The sequence below is a fragment of the Camponotus floridanus genome, unplaced genomic scaffold (assembly GCF_003227725.1).
Source record: "Camponotus floridanus strain SB8 unplaced genomic scaffold, Cflo_v7.5 scaffold3, whole genome shotgun sequence".
NCBI classification, from domain to species: domain Eukaryota; kingdom Metazoa; phylum Arthropoda; class Insecta; order Hymenoptera; family Formicidae; genus Camponotus; species Camponotus floridanus.
In genome coordinates, this window is record NW_020229436.1 from 5,707,606 (window position 1) to 5,734,027 (window position 26,422).

Below are 26,422 nucleotides of genomic sequence, written 5' to 3' on the forward strand. Positions count from 1 at the left end.
TCTTGGTATTGATATATATCTTGATATACATATATCTTGATTCAAGACAAGACAAGACAATATCAAGACTAATCTTGGTCTCGTGCAACTCTACTCTTGACATTTTACCTGGTAATTTGAGGACTTAAAATGTGCGATACTTGCGCAAATTCTAGCCATCGTTTACCGAAAGTGAAGACGAATCTTCTCTGTATTACGCGAATATTAAAAGTTATATGTCAAAAAAAAAAAAGAAATTAAAAATTTTAATGAGATTCTAATAAGGCTTTTGAGACTCACTGATTACTTGTACCGTATTGAAATTATTGTCAGAAAGCTTTCTCTGGGTTACGTAAATAAATTTAAAAAGTTTTCTGAAGAAAGAAAAGATCGTATCGATATTGTTGATAGCTTGAAGCACGTATTTTTTGGAAACTTTCAACGTGAAATCAAGAAACTTGTCTTGATCTTAAGAACATCGTCGTCGACTTAATTACCTTCTACATCGTGTTTCAAGATTTTATTGCCATCGGTATTACGATTATTATGGCTCCCGCATTTACACCGTGACCTGTGGCCGTCCTCGTTCCCTTATCGTTTCCACTTAAGCAAAAAGCCTTTTAACGAGGCCGACTTGGCAAAAAATGTGCCGCAAGGATGTGCCACGCAATCGATCGATATCTAAGGTCCGCGTGGGGCGAAAATCGAAGCCTTCTCGACTTTTCGCCGAGAATGAGAATTTCTCGAAGCGTTAAAACGGGAAAACGCGCGCGTTTCTCCCGAGAGAGATAAAAAAGAGAGAGAGAGAGAAAGAGAGAAAATGAGGTTTCTCCGATAATTATTCATCGGGCTAGGCAGATAGGGCTGCTAGGGAGAAAGGAACGGGGGAAGCGCGGGGGAGGGTACATATCTGTAATGAAAATTGAAGAAAATAATTTTTATTTCGGCCGTACTTTTTATTCCCCGGCGGGCGAAAACCGCGCCGGGTTCGTTCCTTCCTCGTCCAAGTCGTGCAATTTCCCGACGAGCCGTTAAAGCGGAACTGACCGGACTGGAAAATCGAATCTCTGACGACTGGGTGCAGCTCCAAATGTTTTAGATGGCGAGCTGCCACGTTGCCGGAAACGTAAACGATCGCGCTTTTATCCGCCATTTTATCGATCATGAGCGAAATAGCGCGAATGTGTTTTTATTCCTTTTCTAAAAAGGGAAGAAAATAAATGGAGGAAAAATGAATTAAACGGAAAAGTTTTGTGATTTTCTGTTTCTTTTTCTTTCTTTTTTTTTTTTAAGAAAAATTTCCATTTCGAATTATTTTATTACCTCAAACCACCGTCTGCGCTTTTAATTCGTTAACACGATTAATTGTAAGTCGAGACCCAAAGAGGGAAATTATTTATACTCTAGTCTACATCTTTTATTTTTCCATTTTCTTCTTTTTGTGAAAGAGAAGCATGAACTATTAATCCTGTTAATTGTGCAAACGATAAAACAAAAATTGGTCGACACACGCATTATAAAAGATGCTTTATGTTTCACCGAGAGCTTAATGAAAGTAATAAATGTACACGCGCTTTTTCTATTTTACCGCCGCAACTTTACGAGAGACCCAACGATGTCCTCTTTCGTCGCGTTTGTATTTTTTCCTTCTGCAGTAATGTTTCCTGCAATTATATGCTGCATATTGCGCCGGAGAAAATGGCGTTTTTAATGTAAAAAAAAACAATTCGTCGGCTTTATATTAGTCTTTAGAACTTCGCGACGCGAGGCCTCGATTCATTTCTTCTTGTAACAATCAATTCATGTCATTTCTTGCGATGCTTTTGCCCCATTGAGAAAAATCGTTTGATTGTACCAACAATGTCTTGTTGGTACAACATGATTGAAGGCATTTTGGTTAAATCAAACAAAAATTTCTAGTTCTCTTTATCATGATAAGACTCGATTTTTTATAACTAGAACGTTTAATAGATTTTACTATAAGGATTTGGTTGGTATTTTCTGGTTGGATCTATAAAATTTCTTGTTACATTAATCTCCTTGCTTGCTGCTAGACGGCGAGCCATTCTTAACTTAACTTGTATTCAATATTTGTCATGAAATGTATATAAAGAACTAGTATTAACATTAAATCCAAAGTATATTCTTTTTCTCTTACGACCAGTAGTGCCAGAAAGAGGACGCTAGCTCTCTGATTATGTGTTTTGAGCTGCATCCTCTTCCTGCATTACTGTTTATCAGTTTTAATTTCTAACAAATTGAATTTAAAATAATTTATTCAATAATCTGGATTGAATTTATTCAATAATCTTGTTGGAATTTAGAATATTAAACAGACTTTTGAAATTAGATGGAAAAAATTTTAGACGACTTGGTGCTAGTGAGTTTAGTATTATTAACAAGAAAATTTGGTAAATTTAACAGGAAGAAATTAATCAGATTCATCTGGTAATTTCTACAAGAATTCTGGTTCGTCCATTTTCCAACAGACGTACTGGGTAAATCTACCAGAATTCTAATTAATGCAACCAGATTTTTTTCTCAGTGCGCGAATTAAAAATTCAGAATTGATAAATTTAAATTTTTTAAATTTAAATTTGTTAGAAAAATAATTTATCACGATATGAAAAAAAATTTTGTAAGAGACTAGCATTTAGAGATTAAAAAATAATCGCAAAATTTATATCCTTAAAGTATTTTCATTGATAAATTTAAAATACTGTATATTTTAAAATTAAGTATATTGTTACACATATTATTAAGAATTCCTATACATTAAATTTAATAAATTTTAAAATTTTAAAGTGTGTGATAAATATTATTAAACTAATCATATATTAATTATTAACAAAAAAATTTGGTAAATTTTAACAGGAAGAAATTAATCAGATTTATCTGGTAATTCCTACAAGAATTCTGGTTCGTCCATTTCCCAACAGACGTACTGGGTAAATCTACCAGAATTCTAATTAATGCAAGCAGATTTTTTTCTCAGTGCGGCCATTGTAAAACTACCGACACGAAGCGAGCTTTTGTTATCATCTTATCTCATTATCTGAGACGAGAAATTAATATCAGGTGCTGTCATTATACCCTTTCCTCTCAGCAAGGTTGTTGCCGCTTGATAAAAAGTCGACATTGCTACTCTCATTCATAATTCACGTAGATAATAATTCAATCTTCTCTTATTTCCCTTGAAACTCGAACAACGTAATTCGCTCGAGAGAGATTCTTTTCCTTTTCATTTTTATTTTTATTTTTATTTTTATCGGGGCATCGCAACTTGTCATTTTTCACTTTCAGATAGATATACACGTTGGAATCGCGCCTTCGGAGGAGACGCATCGGATTTTGCCGAGAAGCCATTTTTCAATTTTCGATTTCCTTTCCCTCGCGAGGCTCTTAACGTGTAACGAGGCGCATTTACGCATTTACGTAATGCAATGCACATGGCCTCTGCAGGCATAAATATCGATTGACGTGCAGAGGCGAGGCCTGTAACGTGCCTGCGACCCCACCTGCCATCCAATCAAGTCGCGTCTCGAACATCCCTTGCATGCTTTATTACCGGACAGGTTGCGCAATTGATATATTCAATATTCTGCGCGAATAATTTCTCTCTTAAATCTAAAGCACGAATAGCAAAGGAACTAATCTGTACTTTTTCTGTGGAAATAATATTATAAAGATTGCCTTCGGGAAAGAAAGTCAACGGATTTCGTATATAATTCAAAAGTCGATTAAATTTTACAAATAGAAACGAGGTGGAAGTAATCGTGAGAAAGCTCGCTCTTCCTGGAGATGTAAAATATTTGAAGAACGCGCGGTACGCTAAATATGAATACCTTTTGTATTTATATCTGCTTCGCATCTCCGTTTCGCGAATATAACGACGTTGAACTCATGAATATAAATAATACGAGATTTTTATCGAAATAATGCGGTGTATCTCGATTGTTTTAACGATGCTGCTTTTTTACGGCAACATTAAAGTCTTACGAATGAAACGGTTACATTGTATTATACGGTTTATTCCATTTTGACGGCCATTTCCTTTGAATCGGTTTCGCATTCAATTGCTTTTATCGTTGCTGAGATTCTCGGAGATCCTTCTTTCCCGATCTTCTTGGTTTCCGTCTCTTTGCGAATATAAGGAAAACGTTCTTTCTTTTTTGCCTCGCGTATTATCGCGAACCAGACTCGTCATGGTGCATAAATATAATTATGCAGCTTAATTATGACGGAGGGTAGAATGAAAAATTACAGGCGGAGTGAAAAATCGCCGTATTTAAGCTACAATGAAACGTTTAGGAAAATAAAATTAAAGGAAAGCTGGTATTTTTATTCATTTCATTTTTCCTTAATTTATAATTAATAACAAATAAAAAAAAATTTTTCTTGTGTAAATTTAATAGTACATGTGAAATATTTTCTTAGAATATTTTTTTTAAACAAAAGTTTATTCAAAGATTTAGAATTTTAATGATGTATGCTTTTCTGATTTAAATTTAATATTCAAGAATTTTATCAATCTTTTTAATGATTATCATAAAACATGTATCAAATAAATAAAATATTAACAAATGAAAATTTATAATTAATTTAATAATTCATATTCAAACATTAAATCACAGGACATATTTTCGAAAATGATCCATGTTTTAATAATCTTTGTATATATCGGTGAATATAAAATAATTTCAAATGCATAAACTGTCAATTTTTTACTCAAACGTTTTTTTAACGTGATTACTCAAATAAAATTTCTCAAAGTACACAAATACGATACGAACTTTTTGTGACACACGAATAGATTTTTATTCGCGACAATTCAATTTTGGAAAAATTATTTTTCATTATATTGTATAATAAATTCATTAATTTATAATTAATAACAAATGAAAAAAGATTTTTCTTGTGTAAATATAATGATACACGTGAAATATTTTCATAGAATATTTTTTTAAGGTAAAAGTTTATTCAAAGATTTAGAATTTTAATGATGTATGCTTTTCTGATTTAAATTTAATATTCAAGAATTTTATCAATCTTTTTAATGATTACTATAAAATATGCATCAAATAAATAGAATTTTATCAATCTTTTTAATGATTACCATAAAATATGTTAAATAAATAGAATATTAACAAATGAAAATTAATAATTAAATTAATAATTCATATTCAAACACAGGACATATTTTCTAAAACTACACAAATACGATACTTTTGTGACATACGAATAGAATTTTATTCGCGACAATTCAATTTTGGAAAAATTATTTTTCATTATATAATAAATTCATAAGTTTTACAAGAAATATAGACGCTGTCGCATCGACGTTTTTATTCGCGAGAATTTTACCAGCTGTCGAGTCTCGTCGCCGGAACGAAGTTCGGACGAAGTTCCGGAAATCGAGTGCCGCTCGGAATTATCGGTGGCGGAACCGCTTCCGGGATTCGCTTCCGGAATGTACGGGATGGGACGCGGATTCGTCGCGTGGCACGACACCCATTTGCAGGAATCGGGCGCGTGCGAAACTCAATTTCTCTCGCTGTTGAAAGTTACATTTATCTCTCGCGAATGAAGAAGTCACGACAGACGGAAACAATATCGCGTCACTCTGCGTCGTATTTATCTGTTTATCGCGTCGCGTCTGCTTGCGATTCTTTTATTTTAGCAAAGATTGGATTTTTATCCGTCAATAATACATTGATGTCATTTTTGACTTGTATATTTTATTTGCACGATTGATATTTTTTTTAAATTTAAATGTATGTGTTATTAAAAAAATTTAAATGTATGTGTTATTGTAGATAATTAAAATCGTCTCTCTCGATACCGTCCGTGACTAAATATGGGAATAAATTGTATAAGATTAATATTATAAGATTTTATTTAGATATAAGATTTTATTTAAAAAATTGCAGATAGTTTTTTAAATATTCTATTATATTTATATTTTAACACAACGTGGATTTTTAAAATTCTATTTATTTGATACATATTTTGTGGTAATCATTAAACAGATTTGCCACCATATAAAATTCTTGAATACTAAATTTAAATCAGAAAAGCATATATTATTAAAATTCTAAATCTTTAAATAAAAAAGCCATAAAGAATTATTGTATGAAAATATTTCATATATACTATTATATTTACACAAGAAAAATCTCTTTTCGCGAATTTCATTATGAAATAAATAATTGCACTTTTAATTTAAAGATGATCATGTAAAAATTTTCTGAAAAATTGGATAGATTTCCGAGAAAAAAATCGGATAAATATTCTTGTCGCGGGCTTCTGATCGAGATGGTACCCCTAGGATGTCGCTAACATCTCGAACAAACGCCTTCCGACGGCGATAGCGCGTTCTGCACCTCGCCCCAATGATATTGGCCTCAACAAAATAATGAATAAATTGAGCGTGGGTCACAATAAAAATATAATCGTCCGCCGTACGTTTATGATTCACGATTCATTATCCTATTACTGCCAATCGACGGTCAGAAGATAGCTTTCCCCTCCCTTCTCCCACGTCGTTTCACCCTTCCCTCTTGTGTATGCCTTATTTCACTTCGTATCGTGCGAATCCGACAGCATTTTGTCGCATGTAAACCGATCGTAAGGTTTGGAACCTTATGTTTTTATAACAAAAACGCGCGCTCTTCGAGCTGTTGTCAAATCACGTAAATTCGGGGATGATAAAATGTTTTCCATTATTTTTTTATAAGAGAGAATTCGTTAATTTCCATACATAAGATACGTATAATTAAAGCAACGACGAAGATCTTATTAATGCAGATTTGTCGAAATTTTTGCAGTTCATTTTTTTCATTATTAATATATTAATATTATTACATAGGAATTTTTTATAAAGCATTTATGAAGCTTTCAACGTGCGCAAATAAAAGAGATAATTGTGGAGTTTTTAATTTGAAATTCGCTACTTTATTTCGATGTACTCATCGGAAAACTCGATTATCCAAGCTTTTGACAAATGGACATTTAATTCAGTTGTTAATCAAACCGCGCGCTTTTTGCCCGATGGAAAAATATACTGATATATTTAAATTTTAATTCACATATGTGATTGTATCTTTCGCGAATGAATTTTCAAAATTTTTTTTTAAGTGCATATTTTCCAGTATATAATAATAATTTTACTGACGAATAGTAATAATATTACTAAAGTATTATCTACATGTACATTAAAAATATGTGCGTCCCACAATTATATTAATTAAATCTGTTATGGCAATATTCAAGAACTTTTCCACATATATTCTACGTAAAAATTTCACAAAATGTATTATTATATGAAGGGAAAATATGAGGTACATTTGCTTCAATCCCTGAATTAAATTAAGCTTGAAATAAATGCCAGGGAATCTAATTCGTCAAACAATAGATTTCTTTTCAGAGGGAAATATATATATGTATATGAAATAACAAAAATAATAAAAATCCTCTCTATTTTATGTGCTGACATTAATAATGAATTATGAAATTTGCAAAAGTATTTTATGAAAGATGCGTATAATAGTATTTTTTATTTTTAAATTGAAATATTCCACACGATATGACATTTATCGTCGAAGCGAATTGTACCTTATATTTTCCCATGAAATGTCCCCTCTCTTCATCTGTTCTATATTTTATATTTTACGGTTCCAATCTATAACACTGCGTATATTATTAGATTTAATTACGATACGATTCGGAAGGATGCTTAAAGCGCTTTACATCATTGATCCTTGGACCTCGAAGTTGATTGGCAGAGCGTTTTGCTGACAATCAATCGCGCATTCAAATTCTTATAACTTATCAATCGAGCAGCCCTTGCGATCTCTCTATCTCTTTCCCTCCCGCGACCTTTACACTACGTTCAGTGAGTCTAATTTAAGACTCATCCGTTCAACCTTTCGACGCTCGAGGTTGCGTCGCGATTTGCGTTCTAAGCGGCTTGAATTTCTCCAACTCTCTCTTATGTACGAGAGACTGATGCGGAGACTCCCTGAGATAGTTCCAGAAATATCTATTATCGCTTAGGATCTATATCGATGCTTGTCATGCGCTTAAAGGATGCTTAACCTTTATGCAAGAAAGAGACGTGCATTAGATTCTTTATACAAAGTTTAAATAATAATCTTCTAGAGTTTAATCCTTAAGCTCGCGACCTTACGAAGCTTTCAAAAATATAAAGAAAAACGTACACACATTACATCTAGATATAACGTGTCCCTCTTATAAGAAAATAACACACCGTCCGTTTGTGTTTATAAAATATACAGGGTTCATCAAAGCACGTACCTACGTTTTTTAAATACCGTTGCCGGGATTATTATTCGCAGATCCGGTTTAGTTGCGAACGTACGCAAGAAAGAATTCAGTTTTCCCTCAGTTTTACGACGCGGATAAGTCCGCGATAAGTTTCCGCAAGCGAAAGCTTTACTTATTCACGTAATCCGGGCACGTTTACCGGCCCTCATCGAGGCAGATATTTCACAAGAGAGTGAGATAACTTATTCGGGGTATCTCTGCTTAAGCGGGGTAAAGCGCTCGACGAATTCCGAAATCGTGATAAAGGGGTTGCCGTTAAATCTTGGCTTTTTGCATTATACGATTCGCGTCACGCACTTTTGAAAATGAAAAAAACATTACACGAGAATTGTCACAGAAGTATTTTTTCTACATTAGCATTATTATTATTTACAATATTATTTTTTATGATATTTTGCGACACACATGCATGAATTATGATGTTGTGTAGGATACATTAAAATATATGTATGTAATGAAATAATTATAAATAATTATAAAATTATAATAATAAAATTAATAATTATAAAACTACATAATTAAATAATTATGAATAATTATAAATAAGGTTGCACGAGATACCAGTCTTGATATTGTTTTGTCTTGTCTTGAATTTCAAGACAAGATCAAGACAAGATTTTTAATTAGTTATCAAGACAATACCAAGACTAAGACTGTCAAGATTATTAGTCTTGTCAAGATTATTGGTTCTCAAAAAAAAAATATTATATTTGTAACTAAAAAAAATTATTAATATTATATACGAATTTAAAATATTAATTAAAAAAAATTTACAATTAATAAATTAAAAACATTTAATATTAATACAATATAACATTTTTATAAATTAAAAATCAAACTCGCAAATTTTAGACATTAAAGAGCATTTCACCCAGGAATTGATGCACATTAGTGCTTTTAAAGATTTACTTTGTAATCTGTGGTTTTCTATTTTTTGACATAGTCAGAGTTCCTATTGAGAAAAGTCTTTCTACTGGCACAGACGAGGCAGTTGAACTTAAAATGTCTCGAGTCATTTTTGACAATGTGGGATAAATATGAATCTGAATTTTTTACCACTCCAAAATATTTAAATCTACACATTCCCTTAGAGCCTGTAAATAGTTATTAATTTCTGTTTTCCATGAAACAGTAAATGTTTTTTTATGTAAATAGACGACATTTATATCGATTACATAGTAATAATTATAATTAAAATATAATACAATAGTAATAATTATTTCAAATTATATTACAAAAATTATGTTAAATATTATTTAAATAATTTTTTAATATTAGATAAAAAATTGTTAATAAAATCGAGACAAGACAATACAAGACGATATTTTTGCTACCAATAATTCACTCAAGACCAAGACAAGATTTAAACTTTTGAAAATTTTCAATATCAGTACAATATTTTTACGAATATGGTCTTGTCTTGAGTCTTGTGCAATCCTAATTATAAAATTAGTATATAATAAAATAATTATAAATATAGTTACAAAATTATACAAATATATTATTTTAAATTGGACACGAATGTTGAATATTTTGTGGGAAATTACACATATATATAATGCATAAAATATTTATTTTTCTTATATAAAAGTTTTTTACTTGCAGTTACAATTATTAAACAAGTAAGGGAAACGCATGAAAGATGAATGAAAGCGAAGGACTTTGATCTTTGATCAAATCGGGATATTTCTCTTCAGCGCAAGGACACGTGTGCATTTTATTTATTTTTTTTCAAAGTTGTCTGTATTGGTTTTCCAGCAATAAAGGAAACGTGGTATTTGCAAAAAAAATATGCTGCAGTAACCCGATTAAAGCGTCACAAGAGTAATAGTGACCAATCAACACTTGATACAAATGGATCAATATCTCGTTTTGTCGCGTATTTTTTTCTCGAAAAGGGAGAGTAGGGAAAAAAAATGCGCACGCGATATATATTCGGTTTCGCTCCTCTTGTCCGATTCTCTCCCTTTTTTTATCCTTCACCGCAGAGATACATTCACGACCAGCGCTTTTTACTCTTTCCATTTTGCCGGGCATTTATTGTCGAATGTCACTCGTCCTTCTCACGCTCATGAGTCTTGACATTATACGCGAGAGAACCTGTGATATATTTGCGATATATTCTCTCCGAAAAGGTCAAACAAAAAATGAAAGAATAGCCAGAACTTTGGCTTTTTCAACGACGGATATTTTTTTTCCCAATCAATGTTCGCTTGACTGTATCGGAATCGACTGAGGTTTGAGTAATGGCCATTCGTTTCACCTTCGAATCGTCAATTGCATGATCAATGACCCGATATTGTTCAGCTTCGTGCGAAACGCGGATTTTCGGCTTCGTTAAGCAAGTCTGAATTCCGAACGCGTTTGAATGCTTCAAGATTTGCATGTTATTAAAATGAGATTGTGACATTAGTAATATATCGTACATATTGGAATAGGTATTATTATATGCGTTTCTTAGGGTTGCACAAGACCCAAGACAAGACAATATTCGTAAAAATATTGTATTGGTATTGAAAATTTTGAAAAATTTAAATCTTGTCTTGATCTTGAGTGAATATTGGTAACAAAAATCTCTTCTTGTATTGTCTTGTCTCGATTTTATTAACAATTTTTTATCTAATATTAAAAAATTATTTAAATAATATTTAACATAATTTTTGTAATATAATTTGAAATAATTATTACTATTGTATTATATGTTAATTATAATTATTACTATGTAATCGATATAAATGCCGTTTATTTACATAAAAAAACATTTACTGTTTCATGGAAAACAGAAATTAATAACTATTTACAGGTTCCAAGGGAATGTGCAGATATAAATATTTTGGAGTGATAAAAAAATCAGGTTCATATTTATCCCACATTGTCAAAAATGGCTCGAGACAGTTTAAGTTCAACTGCCTCGTTCATGCCAGTAGAAAGACTTTTCTCAATAGGAACTCTGAGACTATGTCAAAAAATAGAACCAGATTACAAAGTAAATCTTTAAAAGCACTAATGTACATCAATTCCTGGGTGAAATGCTCTTTAATGTCTAAAATTTGCAAGTTTGATTTATAATTTATAAAAATGTTATATTGTATTAATATTAAATGTTTTTAAATTTCTTAATATAAATGTTTTATTGAATAAAATTTTCTTAAATTCGTATATAATGATTTTTTCATTTACAAATATAAATATTTTAGTTTCTTTGAGAACCAATAATCTTGACAAGACTAACAAACTTGACAGTCTAACAATTAGTCTTGGTATTGTCTTGATAACTAATTCAAAATGTTATCTTGATCTTGTCTTGAAATTCAAGACAAGACAATATCAAGACCAATCTTGGTATCTCGTGCAACCCCAGCGCTCCTTTTTCTTTCCAGCCTCTTTTATTGACAAGCAGTATGACAGAAATTGAATAGCGCATAATTTGAAAAATAAATAAAAGAGATAAAAAAGAAATATTTGAGAAAATTTTGATATTAATATTTGAGTTACGTTAGCGATGAAAATTTATTTTAAATCGTGAAAAATAGATATTTGTTTTTTTATTATGGTGCACTGTATACTAAATTTAAAAAATCTAGAATGTCATAAGGAATGTTTTTATTCAACGAATATTATTTGCTGACCGGCTTTTTTCGCCTTTTTTTACGCGCAAGAGAGATCGCTTCCCTCTTCAAACGCGAGTAAGTACATTATCATGTAAATCGCAGCCCGTCAGGGGGTGAAGTCGCGAAAGCGTGGGCGGACAGGGAGAAAAAAGGGGTTTAGACCGGCCAGATCGGCGCCACTCGAGGCGAACGAAAATTCGATGGCTCGCTCGTAAAACGTTTAAGTGCCATGGAAAAAGCAAGCACGCGACTATTCTGCAATCATGCTCGTGTACTTGGGATGTTCGGGCGTTTTTACGACGAAACGAATCACCGACCGGGAGAATCGAAGGGGGAGGGAGCGCGATTGAATGGACGGAGAATTATTTAGGCGAATCGACTGGAATCGGGAAAATTTAATCAATTCCTTTGTCCCGCACTGTACGATTATGTCGATATTAAATAAAGAGAGATTAAAAAACTGGAACCGCTTTTTTGTGCAATATGCGATATTACACGTCACATCAAAATAAAATGGAACCAATTCTCTCTTCTCTTTTTTCTTTTATACGTGAAAAATAGATATTTGTTTTTTTATTATGGTGCATTGTGTAGTAAAAATTTGTTTATTGCAATATAGTTATTGTTTTGCAAGAATTAAACAAACTTTTATCACGAAAATGCATGCATTAATCAAATATTATTGTTTCCCCAGTTTATACATATAATTAAAATTACATTATGTTATTGTAATATTGTTATTTGTTTACGATACATAGTTGATGAAGAATATCAATTTTATTATGCATGCGAAAATCTTTCAAGAGTAATTTTGCTGGTAAAAATTAGAAAATGCTTGCGAATCTTGAAAAAAAAGATACTATCCCTAATAAATAATATAAGAAACTATTGCGGATATTAATGTTAATTAAATTAACCAAATATTAATAAAATTGAATATCTAAATGTTTATTATCTAAAATATCTAAGCTTTCATAAAAGAAATTTTTACGCACACGTAAACATCAGCTGAAAATTTAATGCATTTATCGTGCAACATGAGAAGTCGGAAACGTCACGATTGGGTGCAGGATAGAATTTATTTAATTTATTTTTTTTTAGAAGCTTTTTAATCAAAAAACTGCATTGTGAGGTAGAGGGGAAGGTAAATTCCATCGACACGTGTCATACGATTAAAAAAAAAAAAGAAAGATTTTTCTAGTGGACAATCGCGCGCGAGTGATATTTACAATAAATTTTGTTGCGCTTTCGATCCATTTTATGCATGTTGCTCCCTGGACCGACAGTGCAAACAATCGTTTCAGGTTCAATTAGCGTCTCGAATTCATATACGTGGGCGTGGTGGACACGCGCTGCATTCGCGCTATGCGTATCAACATTCCTCGTATCCACGGCTATAATTCCAACATGAATCGGACGCGGTTCGATTGGCGGCTTGGGAAGGTTACGATTATTAGCAAGACGTTACCAAGATATTTTTTACATCCGCATGTATACCAATGTTGTTTTATAAAATTTTGTATTCTGTTTTTTCTGTTGATGAAAAAATGTTTATTAAAAAAGAGCATTGAACGATTACCATTATTATTTTTCACGAGGCAGAATAACATATTTTCAATAAATAATAAACCTATTTTTTTCTAGACAATAATTTGCTAGATTAATATGAAATGTTTGTGTTAATTTAAATCCTCCTATAATTAATAAAGTATTTTAAATATTTTATTAATTATTACTTAATTAAATATTCAATTAATGAAATACTTAATTAAATAAGAAATTAACATTTTAAGAGATTAAATTTTAATAGATATATTTTTTATTAGGGATTTTAAATAACTAATGAATAATGAGGTAGTTATTTATCTTATCTTGTGCGCATTAAAATGTTTTAATACGTATTATATTTATTAATAAAGTATTTTAAATATTTCATTAATTATTACTTAATTAAATATTCAATTAATGAAATACTTAATTAAAAAAGAAGTTAACATTTTAAGAGATTAAATTTTACATTTTTTATTAGAGATTTTAAATAACTGAATAATGAGATAGTTATTTACCTTGTGCGCAATAAAATGTTTTAATATGCATAATATTCATTCCGTATATAGATTGTAGTCTCGTCTTTATTCACATTTTATTAAATCACGTTAGTTAATTTTATAGATTAGCATATTAAATGATTATTTTTTAGATAAATGCGATAATTTGTCAATTTTTGAATTATTATTTTATTACATAACATTTGATATATTGCAAATAAAACTTTGAAATAATACCAGAAATATAATGCAAATATACAGAATAGGAACGCAAGTTTAAAACATTTAAATATCACTTTAAATCAGAATTCTTTTATATATTTTTTAATTATTTTTCTCTTTCAATAGTTTCCAATTGTTGCAAAAAAATCTCAAATAAATATTTCCTTTGTGTTTGCACATTTTCGCGAAAAAAATATGTATAAAATTATAAATATTTAAATAAATAAACAAGATTCAAATAATTATTTTCGATGATCTTGTATACACATTATTGTTGATTGATTTTGTATACACATTATTGTTATTTTATTTTAATTGCGAAATAATAAATTTTTTCGCCGTATAAACTGAATATATAAAAATCTCTTTTTCTATATAAAAAATAATTATTAATTTTTATAAAAAAATAATTATTAATTTTATATAAAAAATAATTATTAATTTTTATAAAAAATTAACTTTTATATTTAAAATAAAAAATAACATCTATAAATCGCTTGAATAAAATTTGCTATTAACAATTAAACCAATTACTCGATTAAATTAGTAATTGAAATAATTCAGAATGCTAATTCGCCTTGCTTGAACGGAATAATGCAAATGTCGTTATAATCGCGTTATGATAATCGCTCATTCGACGGGGGGGAATGAGCAATCTGAACGTGGGATAAAAGTCTTTATTCAAATTTCAGCGACACCGAATATAGTGTACCGTTTGTATTTCAGTCGCCGACGAGCTCGTGCACGAGTCATAGAGCGATTGTTGTTAAAAGTGGAAACGGAAAAATCTATGGGAGGAGGGGGGGGGATAATCGATAACGCTTGCTCCTCGTCGCGGATATTTCTCCTTTTGCCGAGACTGTATCGGCAGTAAAATTGCGCAAAGTGCTTGCCACGTCCTCGTAAAGTTCGCACGTAAAACGGAACGAATTCGTGACAGGCGAGGTGTGCCATTTCAACCAACCTCCCTGGTAGCAGATAAATCGTGAAATACGATGATTCCTCGTGTTTCGTTACACGCGCCCCCGCGTTTCCTTCCCGCGCAGAGGGAGAGGGGGAGGCGAACGCTCGGAATATTTTTATTCCATCCCCGGCGAAAGAGAAACGTCAGTTTCTCCGGGGGACGAGCCGAAGAGAGAGAGAGAGAGAGGGAGGGAGGGAGAGAGTGAGAAAGCTCGAGAGCTCTTTTATAAATGACCGCGCGACGTTGTTTTGCCGTCCTTCCATTTTTCATACGAGAACGGGACATGCATTTTGCATCGAAATCATCACCGTGCGGGTTTTTGACCCCCATTGCTCTCCCTCCCCTCCTCTCTCTTTCTCTGTCGCTACACTAAGATGCATTATTCAGGATCAATTATCGATCCATGCCGCTATTTGAATGGTATCGCCGACAGACATCGACTATCATCGCGAAAACGCCACGATTCTAGAGGGTGTCCCGCGAGGAAACCGACAAACTTGCACTGAGAAAAAAATCTGGTTGCATTAATTAGAATTCTGGTAGATTCAACTAGTATGTCTGTTGGAAAATGGACGAACCAGTATTCTTGTAGGAATTGCCAGATGAATCTGATTAATTTCCTCCTGTTAAATTTATCAAATTTTCTTGTTCATAATTTATATATGATTAATTAATATATGATTAATTTAATAATATTTATTACACGCTCTAATATTTTGAAATTTATTGAATTTAATTTATAGGAATTCTTAATAGTATGTGTAACAATATATTTAATTTTAAAATATAAAGTATTTTAAATTTATCCATGAAAATACTTTGAGGATATAAATTTTGCGATTATTTTTTAATCTCTAAATGCTAGTCTCTTACAAAATTTTTTTTCATATCGTGATAAATTATTTTTCTAACAAATTTAAATTTAAAAAATTTTAATTTATCAATTCTGAATTTTTAATTCGCGCACTGAGAAAAAAATCTGGTTGCATTAATTAGAATTCTGATAGATTCAACCAGTACGTCTGTTGGAAAATGGACGAACCAGAATTCTTGTAGGAATTATCAGATGAATCTGATTAATTTCTTCTTGTTAAATTTACCAAATTTTCTTGTTAATAATACTAAACTCACTAGCACTAAGTCGTCTAAAATTTTTTCCATCTAATCTCAAAAGTCTGTTTAATATTCTGAATTCCAACAAGATTATTGAATAAATTCAATCCAGATTATTGAATAAATTATTTTAAATTCAATTTGTTAGAAATTAAACTGATAAACAGTGATGCAAGAAGAGGATGCAGCTCAAACACATGCAATCAGAGAGCTAGCGTTCTTTTTCTGGCACTACTGCTCATAAGAGAAAAAAAATATACTTTGAATTTAATGTTAATACTAGTTCTTTATATACATTTCATGGCAAATATTGAATACGAGTTAAGTTAAGAATGGCTTGTCGTCACGGCAAGCAAGAAATTAATGAAACAAGAAATTTTATAAATCCAACCAGAAAATACAAACCAAATCCTTATAGTAAAATCTATTAAACCTAGTTCTAGTTATCAAAAATCCAGTCTTATCATGATAACTACAAATTCTTGTTTGATTTAATCAAAATGCCTTCAATCATATGTCTTGTTGGTACAACCAAACGATTTTTCTCAGTGTGTAGAATGGGAATACTACCTGTGGCTTCTACTGTTCTGTCAACTAACAGTTGACGGGTCTGCTTTTCACTAATATATACGAAACTTTAAATAACCTCGTAAAAATAAGCTGGGAAGTGATAAGTCAGGCTCAGCGTTATTGACAGGAATTTAAATTATGATCCTTCGTATCTCGATAACTGAATCAAATTGATCTGTAGTCGATATATCATCTGAATTTTTTTTCTCTAGAACATATTCTAGAGCTCGTTTCTTGCGGAACACCTCGTATACCGGTCGCAATTATCGGTCGCAATTATCAGCCTGATGTCGCGCGTAATTAGCACGATAATTAGAATAGGATAACCACGTTCTATTTATCCTACGTTTTTCATCGCCGTTTTTCCCATAAAATGCGGAAATTCATTCATTAGCTTGATCAATTGCTGGCTATTTAAATTTTGAAGCCGAATACTCTAGTCTCGCTGCGCTTTTCAATATTTCAAGCTACTGCAGTTGCGCTAAAATAAGAGAGACAGGAATGGGGCAGATTGTATCATTTATTCAATGAATTTTTACGTAGCTTTCGCGGTGTTATTCTTCGCAGCGATGCAAACTTTGCTCCGGATGTGTGGCAGATTATTTTGAGAGATTTGTGTGCGATGTCGTGTATAATTCGTCTCGACGAATTTAGAAGCGATTTATTTCGATAACGTTAAAGCGGCAAAATTAATTCCACGCGATAAAATGTTTTTAATTAAGTTAAATGTCTGTTAAACTGTATTCTGCTACAGATTCTTCTTTAATTCAGGGGAGAAAATATAATTGTATTATTTATACACTTTAAATTAAACGTGTTAAGGGGTTATGTCTAGTCAATAGAGCGAGAAAAGTATGATGTTTGGGAATTTTTTTTTGAAAAGTGTAATAATTTTTTTTTACAATTAAATTTTTATTTAAAAATACAAATATTAAGGATGCTATTATATTTTTTTAAATAAAATATTAAAAGATGTAAAAATTATAATTATTCTCCCAGATATTGTTTTTTAAAAAATGCTGCGCGATGAGCAGTGCTATTCAAAGTTCATCTGATATCAAAAATTTGATAAACTGTAATTAATATATGAAATTGTCTAGTAGATGAACGAAGGATTAATCGAAAAATTGTTTTGGAATAAAATGGCAGCCATTTGACATTAAGATATTCTTTTTCGACTTAAAGATTGCTCATTTTTTATTAAGGAAAAGTATTCATTAAAAAACAAAATCCTTCGTTCATTTACTAGGTTTCTATATCGTAGAAGAAGCCTGTAAAATTTCAAGTAAATCGATGTAATGGTTTTCGAAATATCTTGCTCACCGACTTTGAAAAAGTGATTTCGAGAAAAACGCGTTTAAGATTTGTGTCGAGTTTATTTTTGAATAAAATGCAGATTTTTCAATTTACACAGAATTATCTATCCCGGGCCCATATAATTTTTGTTTATTTAATTCTTTATATATTCGCTTGATAGCCCTCGAAATATCAGAGCTGAAGCTTTATAGTCGTGTTTAAACGAAGTTACACATTCTGGCGCTTCATGAAACATACACTTACAACTCCGTCAATTTACATTCGATTAATTTGAGACTTTTCGGAAATATTTTCAATATATACGATATACTTCAAGAAAATGTGAAAACGTAAAAATCAATTTTGTTTTTTTTACTTTTATGACTAGACATAACTCCTTAACCGAAGAATAACACATCTGCGTCATAGCTTGTTATTTCCAGGCTCGCTTGGGTTTATTAAAACGAACCGTCGTCGGGATAGTTAACACCCTGGTCCGACTATTCGTGCTGTTTAATTGATTCGGAAACTTTCCGACGATGGATACGCATTTACCGTCGTCGTCCTGACGGCGTTGCTTCGTCGATAGTAATTACCGGGGGGATAAAATACAGTAATATACACGTCCTCCTCTCTCGTTGCACCCCACGGGATGAATAAAACATGCATACAATGCCCTCACGAGCAATGCCTTAACGCTCGATAGACCGGAAAGGGCTCGCGAATTATTCGAATGGGCGAGTTTTGTCGTCGACAAGGGAGGAAGGGGTGACTTTTAGCGCTCTCGTTGTCGGGAAGCCCGAGTAAATCGGGAGACAGGCGGCCGGTATAGCATTTAATAAAGTTAATATCACCTTTGCAAGAGAGCGACCGGGCTGAGAATTAATAGCGGAAAGTAAACCGGTATCGTAAATATTTATTTATAATACACAGGGTGTCCCGGGTCGCTCGGAGGATAACTCGGGGAGGGTCGAGATGAGATCGTCTCGTTATACGCGAGAGAAACGCCGTTACTTTATGTTGTATTGTATTTCTCGAGCTCATTAAAAGCGATGGGGAATTGAAGGGTCTCGTTCGCGAATGAATCTTGGGAGAAGAGGGGAATTTACGGTCTTGTGTTTACAGAGCTCTTTAGAAGCGCGGCAGAGGCTGGACCTCTGGACATTGTAAAGCTTCGCAAGGGAGACAAACTCCTCAACATTTCGACCCATCTACCGCCGAACACGCCCGATACGCCCTACGTTCTTCAGGTAAGCTACGTTTAAATCAATTATATTCCTCGTCCTTTGTGTGTAAAATTTATTTTGAATCGACTAGTACGAATTAAAGACCCTCTAATAATTGGTCCGCCATTTTTATGCAACTTCCGTTCATATTCAAATTTTAATAATCCTATTTTGAATATAAATTATATTTTATAAATTATATTGAATATAAATATTTATTAATAATAAATATTATAATTATTTATTATATATATATATATATATATATATATATATATTTATATATATTATAAATAATCACTATTATTTATAGATAAAATATATAAGAAATATTATATAAATTATAATAATAAATTTTATTTAAATTAAGAAAATTAATATTATAAATAACAATAATTATAATTATATAAAATTATAATGATAAATTTTATTTAATTTAAATAATAAATATAAAAAATTATTTTGATATATATTATTTAGAAAAATTTTTTAAATTAATTTGATATAAACCTCATAAAGATATGACAGATCTGAAATCTAGAGTCTTTGCGTAGATGTGCGCTCACTCTATCTGATGGCCACTCTCTTATTAGAGGATCTCTAAACGCAGTATAATTCATAAATAGTTTCTGCGTATCAATGCGACGATAGTCAAATGGATAGTGAGTTGCTAGGACACTTATTGTTTTACTTGGACGGTCGAAAAATAAAAGACGTACGTATGAAAATTTTTACGACTCGAAATGCGTTGAATATCGCGTATCTTATCTTGCGTGTTTGTTTAATTTTGTGGTGCACTAAATATATTAAATTGTGAATTTTACACTCGTTCATATCAAGTGGCTATTTTTAATCATTGAATTAATCATTGAATCGGTAATAATTTTTGCGGAAATACTTTAACAGCTTTTAATAAATGATTTGTGTGATTTCTGAAAGTTACATATGAAAGAATTTCTTGTTATATTCGTTCGAAAATTCGCTCGACATGTGAATTCTTATTCGTGTTTTTTTCTCATAGCGTCCAATTTTTACTGAAATAATCATATACGTCAAGAAGCACGTGCTTAAAAGCGAGTATAATGCGTTTTACTTTCGGATAATGAAATGTTTAGTCTGCCTAGCATTGTCATAATTAGCTTCATCGCGCGTGTGAATCAATATTGTCGGCAAAATGCATCACGAGTTTATATCGCGAAACTTTGGTGAAGCTTTGATTATCTCTCTCTTAAGTTGCCTCTTATCTAAATACAATCCTTTACATATTTATGAGCACATCAATCTCTGCTTGTTAAACTGAGAAAATCTCAAAAGTGTTTTAAAATTGCGTTCGACGCGCGTTTATAAAATTCTCTTGTTACTTCTGAATAAAAATTATAATGTCGATTCATATAATAAGAATATTTAAATAATAATTCATACAATTAAAATAATTAAAATTAATATAATAAATTAATTAAACAATTAAAATGACCGAATTATGAAAAAATTCTCATTTCTAATTTTATAAAATTAAAATTTCAACTAATTTCATGTTTGAAATTTCTATATGAATTAATAAAAATTAATTTAATTTTATTTCAATCTTTCATCTTATATTTTTAAATAATTTATATTTTTTAATAATATATCAGCAAAATCGTAGATAAAAAAATTATCGCGAATTGTGTATGATTATAAATACAGATTGATGGGCGAAAGGATGAGTGAGTTAATTTATACAGTTCGATCAGATTGCAAGAACGAGATATCAATATTTTGGGTGCACGATACACGTATGTAATATGCATTTTACGCGTTTATGACAGCTGGTTGCGCTTCTTTTTTTTCAAGATCGTTGGCGCGCATCCCGCTTCCTCGGCGGTGATCGAAGCGGAGGTGCTTTGGGCCCTGGAGAGGCGCGTGGCGGCTCTAGAGAGGCAACTACGAGAGCATCAGGAAGCTTTATACGCCACACCCTCCCTCGCTTTGCGAGAATTGAAACGCCAAGTGGACAGTTTCAAGAACAAATTGGAGAACAACGATCAGCTGAACTGGCTCAGTAAGTACTCGTATATTTAAATACAAAGCGTCTCTGTCATATAAATTTCGGACGACCTATTTTCAAACATTCCGCATCGACAACTTTACTAATTATTTCTGATTTACTTTAGAGATTCAGTGATTTTACTAAATAATCTTGATGTGAAAATGTGGTTTCAATTGAAAGCGTTTGCCGTGGTTTTAACGAGAGATATTTCAAAGATCGATGCAATATATTTATTTTTATTTAAAAAAATTAATTTAAAATTAATTTAAAATTAATATATTTATTTTTATTTAAAAATGTATTTTTAAAATATATATTTACTTTCAACTTTTTCTTTATAGAATTTTTTATAATATAATAAAAATGATTCTTTCGACGAGCTGATTGATTTAAGAAATGACAAAACTTGGCACGATACAGATATCGTTTTGTTGAAACTCGATTTTATAATCGGATTCCGCGGCAGTATCGAAATAAATGAAATAATTCAGCGAAACGGAAATTCGCGTTAATATCAATTTTACTTTTGACATAAATAGCGAACATTAGCGAAATGAAACGCGCTCTCTGGTCGATGCCATCATTATTTGTCGATGATTATACGCATAATAATAGCTTCTCTCTCTCTCTCGCTCTCTTTCCAAATCTCTCTTTAGGTCCATTATCATAATACAGCAAAGTACACGCGACTGTTAAAATTGATTTATAACATTCTTTTCGAGCACATTCAATTCGAGGGCCATTGTGATGATACTAGACCGATATCGAAACGGAAAAAGTGCCATTGTTTCTATTCCATACGAATACAAAGAATCTTGATGACATTGCGCAGAGTCGAAGCGAAATGAAATTGAAGATAAATATGTTTGAATGGCGCGCAAAATCGATCTCTTTTCCTCGAATGTTTTACCTTCGAACTAACTTTTTTTTTCTCGTTATATTTTCCTTACGTTTTTAATTCATTAGATACGCATTTAAGTTCGTAGTTTTATATTTGGCATCATAACATCTCGAGTATTTATTAAAAATGCTAAAATAATGTTTTTGCTTTAAAAAGTTTGTATGAGAGAGAGAGAGAGAGAGAGAGAGAGAGAGAGAGAGAGAGAGAGAGAGAGAAAAAGAGTAGTGAACTTGCGTTTTCATTAATTTAAGTAGTTTTTCCCAACGGTAATTCCTCTAAAAGCTAAACTATGTGTTTACTTCTTTAGGTTTCTTTTATTTACGCTTCTCGGCAATAATTAATTATATTTTCGTGTTTTATTCTCGGCAATAATTAACACATTTTTATATTTGAGCGAAGCTCTTAAAGACATTAAAATTAAAAACATGCGAATATTTTTATTTAATGTAATTTAAATCGCAAATCCTTCGCTTTCGACAACATTAAATATGAAAACACTTGAAATTTCGATTGTCACGTGCAACTCGGTAATCCTATTAGCGGAAGTTGAAAAAGTTATCGCGATTCGAATTAAATATATATGAATAATCCTAAATTCAATAGTGAATTAAATACGATCGAGCAATAATTGCGGTTATCAAATTAGTATCGAAATACGATTTTATCAATACATTCAGAAAGCTTTAATAATACGAATAATATTAAATAAAATAAAATAAATAGAGAAATAGAAAACACAATACAACGTGATCAGGATCAGGAAGGAATTAAATTAAAACGAGTTGTGTTTTTTCCAATGTTTGGATAAATTTCCAACTTTCGATTGATCATCAGTATTTGAGGATTAATATCGAGATGTTCCTTTCGATGTAATCGCCGCAATAAAATTTTTCGCCGCAAAAATTTTTCCCTCGAGATTTCCCTTTCCGCACATTTTCCTAACATTTGATATGAATTCGAGATCTACGTCAAAATGCAATGGAATCGTCTCGGTCATCTCGGTCAAATATAAAAGTTCCGCGAAAAGTTTTATGGGGCCGGCCGCTCGAAGGCCGGTGACAGATATACGAACGAATAAATAGCGGTATGCGAGGATCGTGCCGCTGAATAAATATTTGTCCATGCAGGAAACCGTTCCAGCTATTTCAGGTATCTTCAGCTTCTGACCGAGCTCATATGTGGGGTGGTTCTCCGCGCGTGGAGGAAAACTTGACGATCACATTAATTTCGGCCTTTCAATATCACCTTGATTCGAAATTAATCGCGGCATTTTTTTATATCGTCGAAATTTCGCGCTTTTATTGTGCATTTTTTTTTTTGATTCGCTGCAACATTTTTGCTAAAAAAAATAGAAAATTTTCTGGAGTGAAAAAGGCTAGCGCGCGTGCATAAAGTTGAGACATATACAAGGTAACTAGGGTTGCACAAGACCCAAGACAAGACAATATTCGTAAAAATATTGTATTAGTATTAAAAATTTTCAAAAATTTAAATCTTGTCTTGGTCTTGAGTGAATATTGGTAGCAAAAATCTCGTCTTGTATTGTCTTATCTCGAGTTTATTAACAATTTTTTATCTAATATTAAAAAATTATTTAAATAATATTTAACATAATTTTTGTAATATAATTTGAAATAATTATTACTATTGTATTATATTTTAATTATAATTATTACTATGTAATCGATATAAATGTCGTCTATTTACATAAAAAAACATTTATTGTTTCATGAAAAACAGAAATTAACTATTTACAGACTCCAAGGAATGTGCAGATATAAATATTTTGGAGTGATAAAAAAATCAGGTTCATATTTACCCCACATTGTCAAAAATGGCTCGAGACATTTTAAGTTTAACTGCCTCGTCCGTGCCAGTAGAAAGATTTTTCTCAATAGGAACTCTGACTATGTCAGAAAATAGAACCAGATTACAAAATAAATCTTTAAAAGCACTAATGTGCATCAATTCCTGGGGGAAATGCTCTTTAATGTCTAAAATTTGCGAGTTTGATTTCTAATTTATAAAAATGTTATATTGTATTAATATTAAATGTTTTTAAATTTATTAATGTAAATGTTTTAATTGAATAAAATTTTTTTAAATTCGTATATAATAATTTTTTTTTTCGTTTACAAATATAAATATTTTAGTTTTTTTGAGAATCAATAATCTTGACAAGACTAATAATCTTGACAGTCTTAGTCTTGGTATTGTCTTGATAACTGATTAAAAATCTTGTCTTGATCTTGTCTTGAAATTCAAAACAAGACAAGACAATATCAAGACTAATCTTGGTATCTCGTGCAACCCTAAAGGTAACTTTCACAGTGCGTGAAATTCTCTTTATAAAATGCTATGGCGCGACGTAAAGTTAGTTTTCGGAGAAAATGGACATTTCCCGGGCTCGATATTTCTTTACGATTGCGTCGCAAGCTTCTTACAGCGAGACGTGAAAGTTCTCAGGAGCTTAATCTGGAAATCGCTGTCTTCCGCAGGTCTTTACAAGCAACTTCCGGACGTCTATATGGATTCTTGCCGCAGATTGCAATATCGCCGAAAGAGTGACAGCATGAAGCGGAAAGTTCGGGAGAAGTTCCTCAATATTTGGTGAGTCAATCAATATCATTTCGATGTAAGATTGTGGATGACAGATTGCAAGCATCGATTCATTTTTATCTCGGTTTTTATTTAGTGCGAACGACATGTGACAAACTCTTACATCTGTACAAAATGAATCGAAAGACGTTGTAAAAAAAATAGTTTTTTGAAAAAATAAGTCGACAATTTTTTGTATGAGATTTTTATCTATTTTTGGGAAATTAAACTTAGAGAAATTAAATTTAAAAAAATAATCACTAACATTTTTTTAAGCTTGAATGATGTCTAACGATTTTGAATCATATATCACCAAATTCATCTTAATAGCAATTATTTTTTAATTTATCTTGATCTTATAATTTAATTCATCTTAATAGTAATTATTTTTTAATATATAAATAATAATATACAATATGTTTTATTTAATAAAGCCATTTATACTTATTTTTAAATTATTGAAAAAATTATGTATAAAATATCAAAATAAAATGTATAAAATATCAAAAATTACACTTTTTAAGGATTGTTGTATTTTTAGAGATTATTCAAGCTTAAAAAATTGTGTATGAATATAGAATATTAATTTTCAAAATCAATTTCTCGAAAATGAAAAAAGCCTTACAGAGAAGAAAAATTGCATTCCCTATTTTATTCTTGCAAGAGAAGTGATTTCCTTCTTAATTATATCACTTAATTATTTCTCTACTTTGTATAAGATATAATATATAAATAATAAATGAAATATATAACGAAAGAAGAAAACAAATGAATGAGAAGGATAGGAAATCCGACAATTTCTCTCTTTTCGCGAGGGGACAAGTTGGCTCTTATCCGCTTTATCCTTCGTGAATCGACGTGGGCATCCTCATGTAATACCTAACGTCGATATTACGTGAGCAGGCTCCGCGATGAGTGCTTTTGCGCGAGATGTTCGATCGAAATGCCAATAGGCCGGACGAGCGGCCATCAGCGGCCGCGATGATTAAGCGGCTGCGATAATCCTATCTATTAAGCAGCAATATGCCCGCCGTTTCCAGTAACATTGTCGTACAACGACGGTTTTGACCCGACTCCGGGGAATATAATACGAGTTCGCCGACTTCCTTGTGTCATTCGTGATAAAGCGATGTCGATGCGCAGCGTAGATAGCAAAAACGCGATCTGTCCTCGAAGATTGATTAATCGAGGGGAGGAGGGAGAGGGGGAAGAGTTATTCACGAGACTTTGATGGTTTCGTTGCCGTATACAGGGTGTCCCAGACTTAACGAATCAGTCGTCAATGGTAGATTCCTGAGATCATTTGGAAACGAAAACCTTAATACCAAAATGTTGAGGAAGATGTAGTTTCGGCGCTACGAAAGATTAAAGATCACCAATCGGCGCCTCATGTTCTCCAAAGGGCCAGCGCGATAATATCGATATCGATAGAGGGATCAATATAAAATAAAAAATAGGGTTCTGCAGCGAAATAGGTGTCTTCGATGCGACAAGTCGGTAGTTTGAACATTTTTATGAA

At 31.6% G+C, this 26,422-nt stretch overlaps 1 protein-coding gene across 5 annotated transcripts in view; it reads left to right on the top strand.

Moving 5' to 3' along the window:
• Positions 1–26,422, top strand: part of LOC105250327 — a 224,586-nt gene that overhangs the window by 176,366 nt on the left and 21,798 nt on the right. For all 5 annotated transcript variants that reach the window (XM_025409981.1, XM_025409983.1, XM_025409982.1 and 2 more), the window contains 3 exons: positions 19,275–19,399; positions 21,209–21,416; positions 24,804–24,915. In XM_025409981.1, coding sequence (XP_025265766.1) covers positions 19,275–19,399; positions 21,209–21,416; positions 24,804–24,915 — 445 coding nt within the window. The remainder of the gene's footprint in view (positions 1–19,274; positions 19,400–21,208; positions 21,417–24,803; positions 24,916–26,422) is intronic.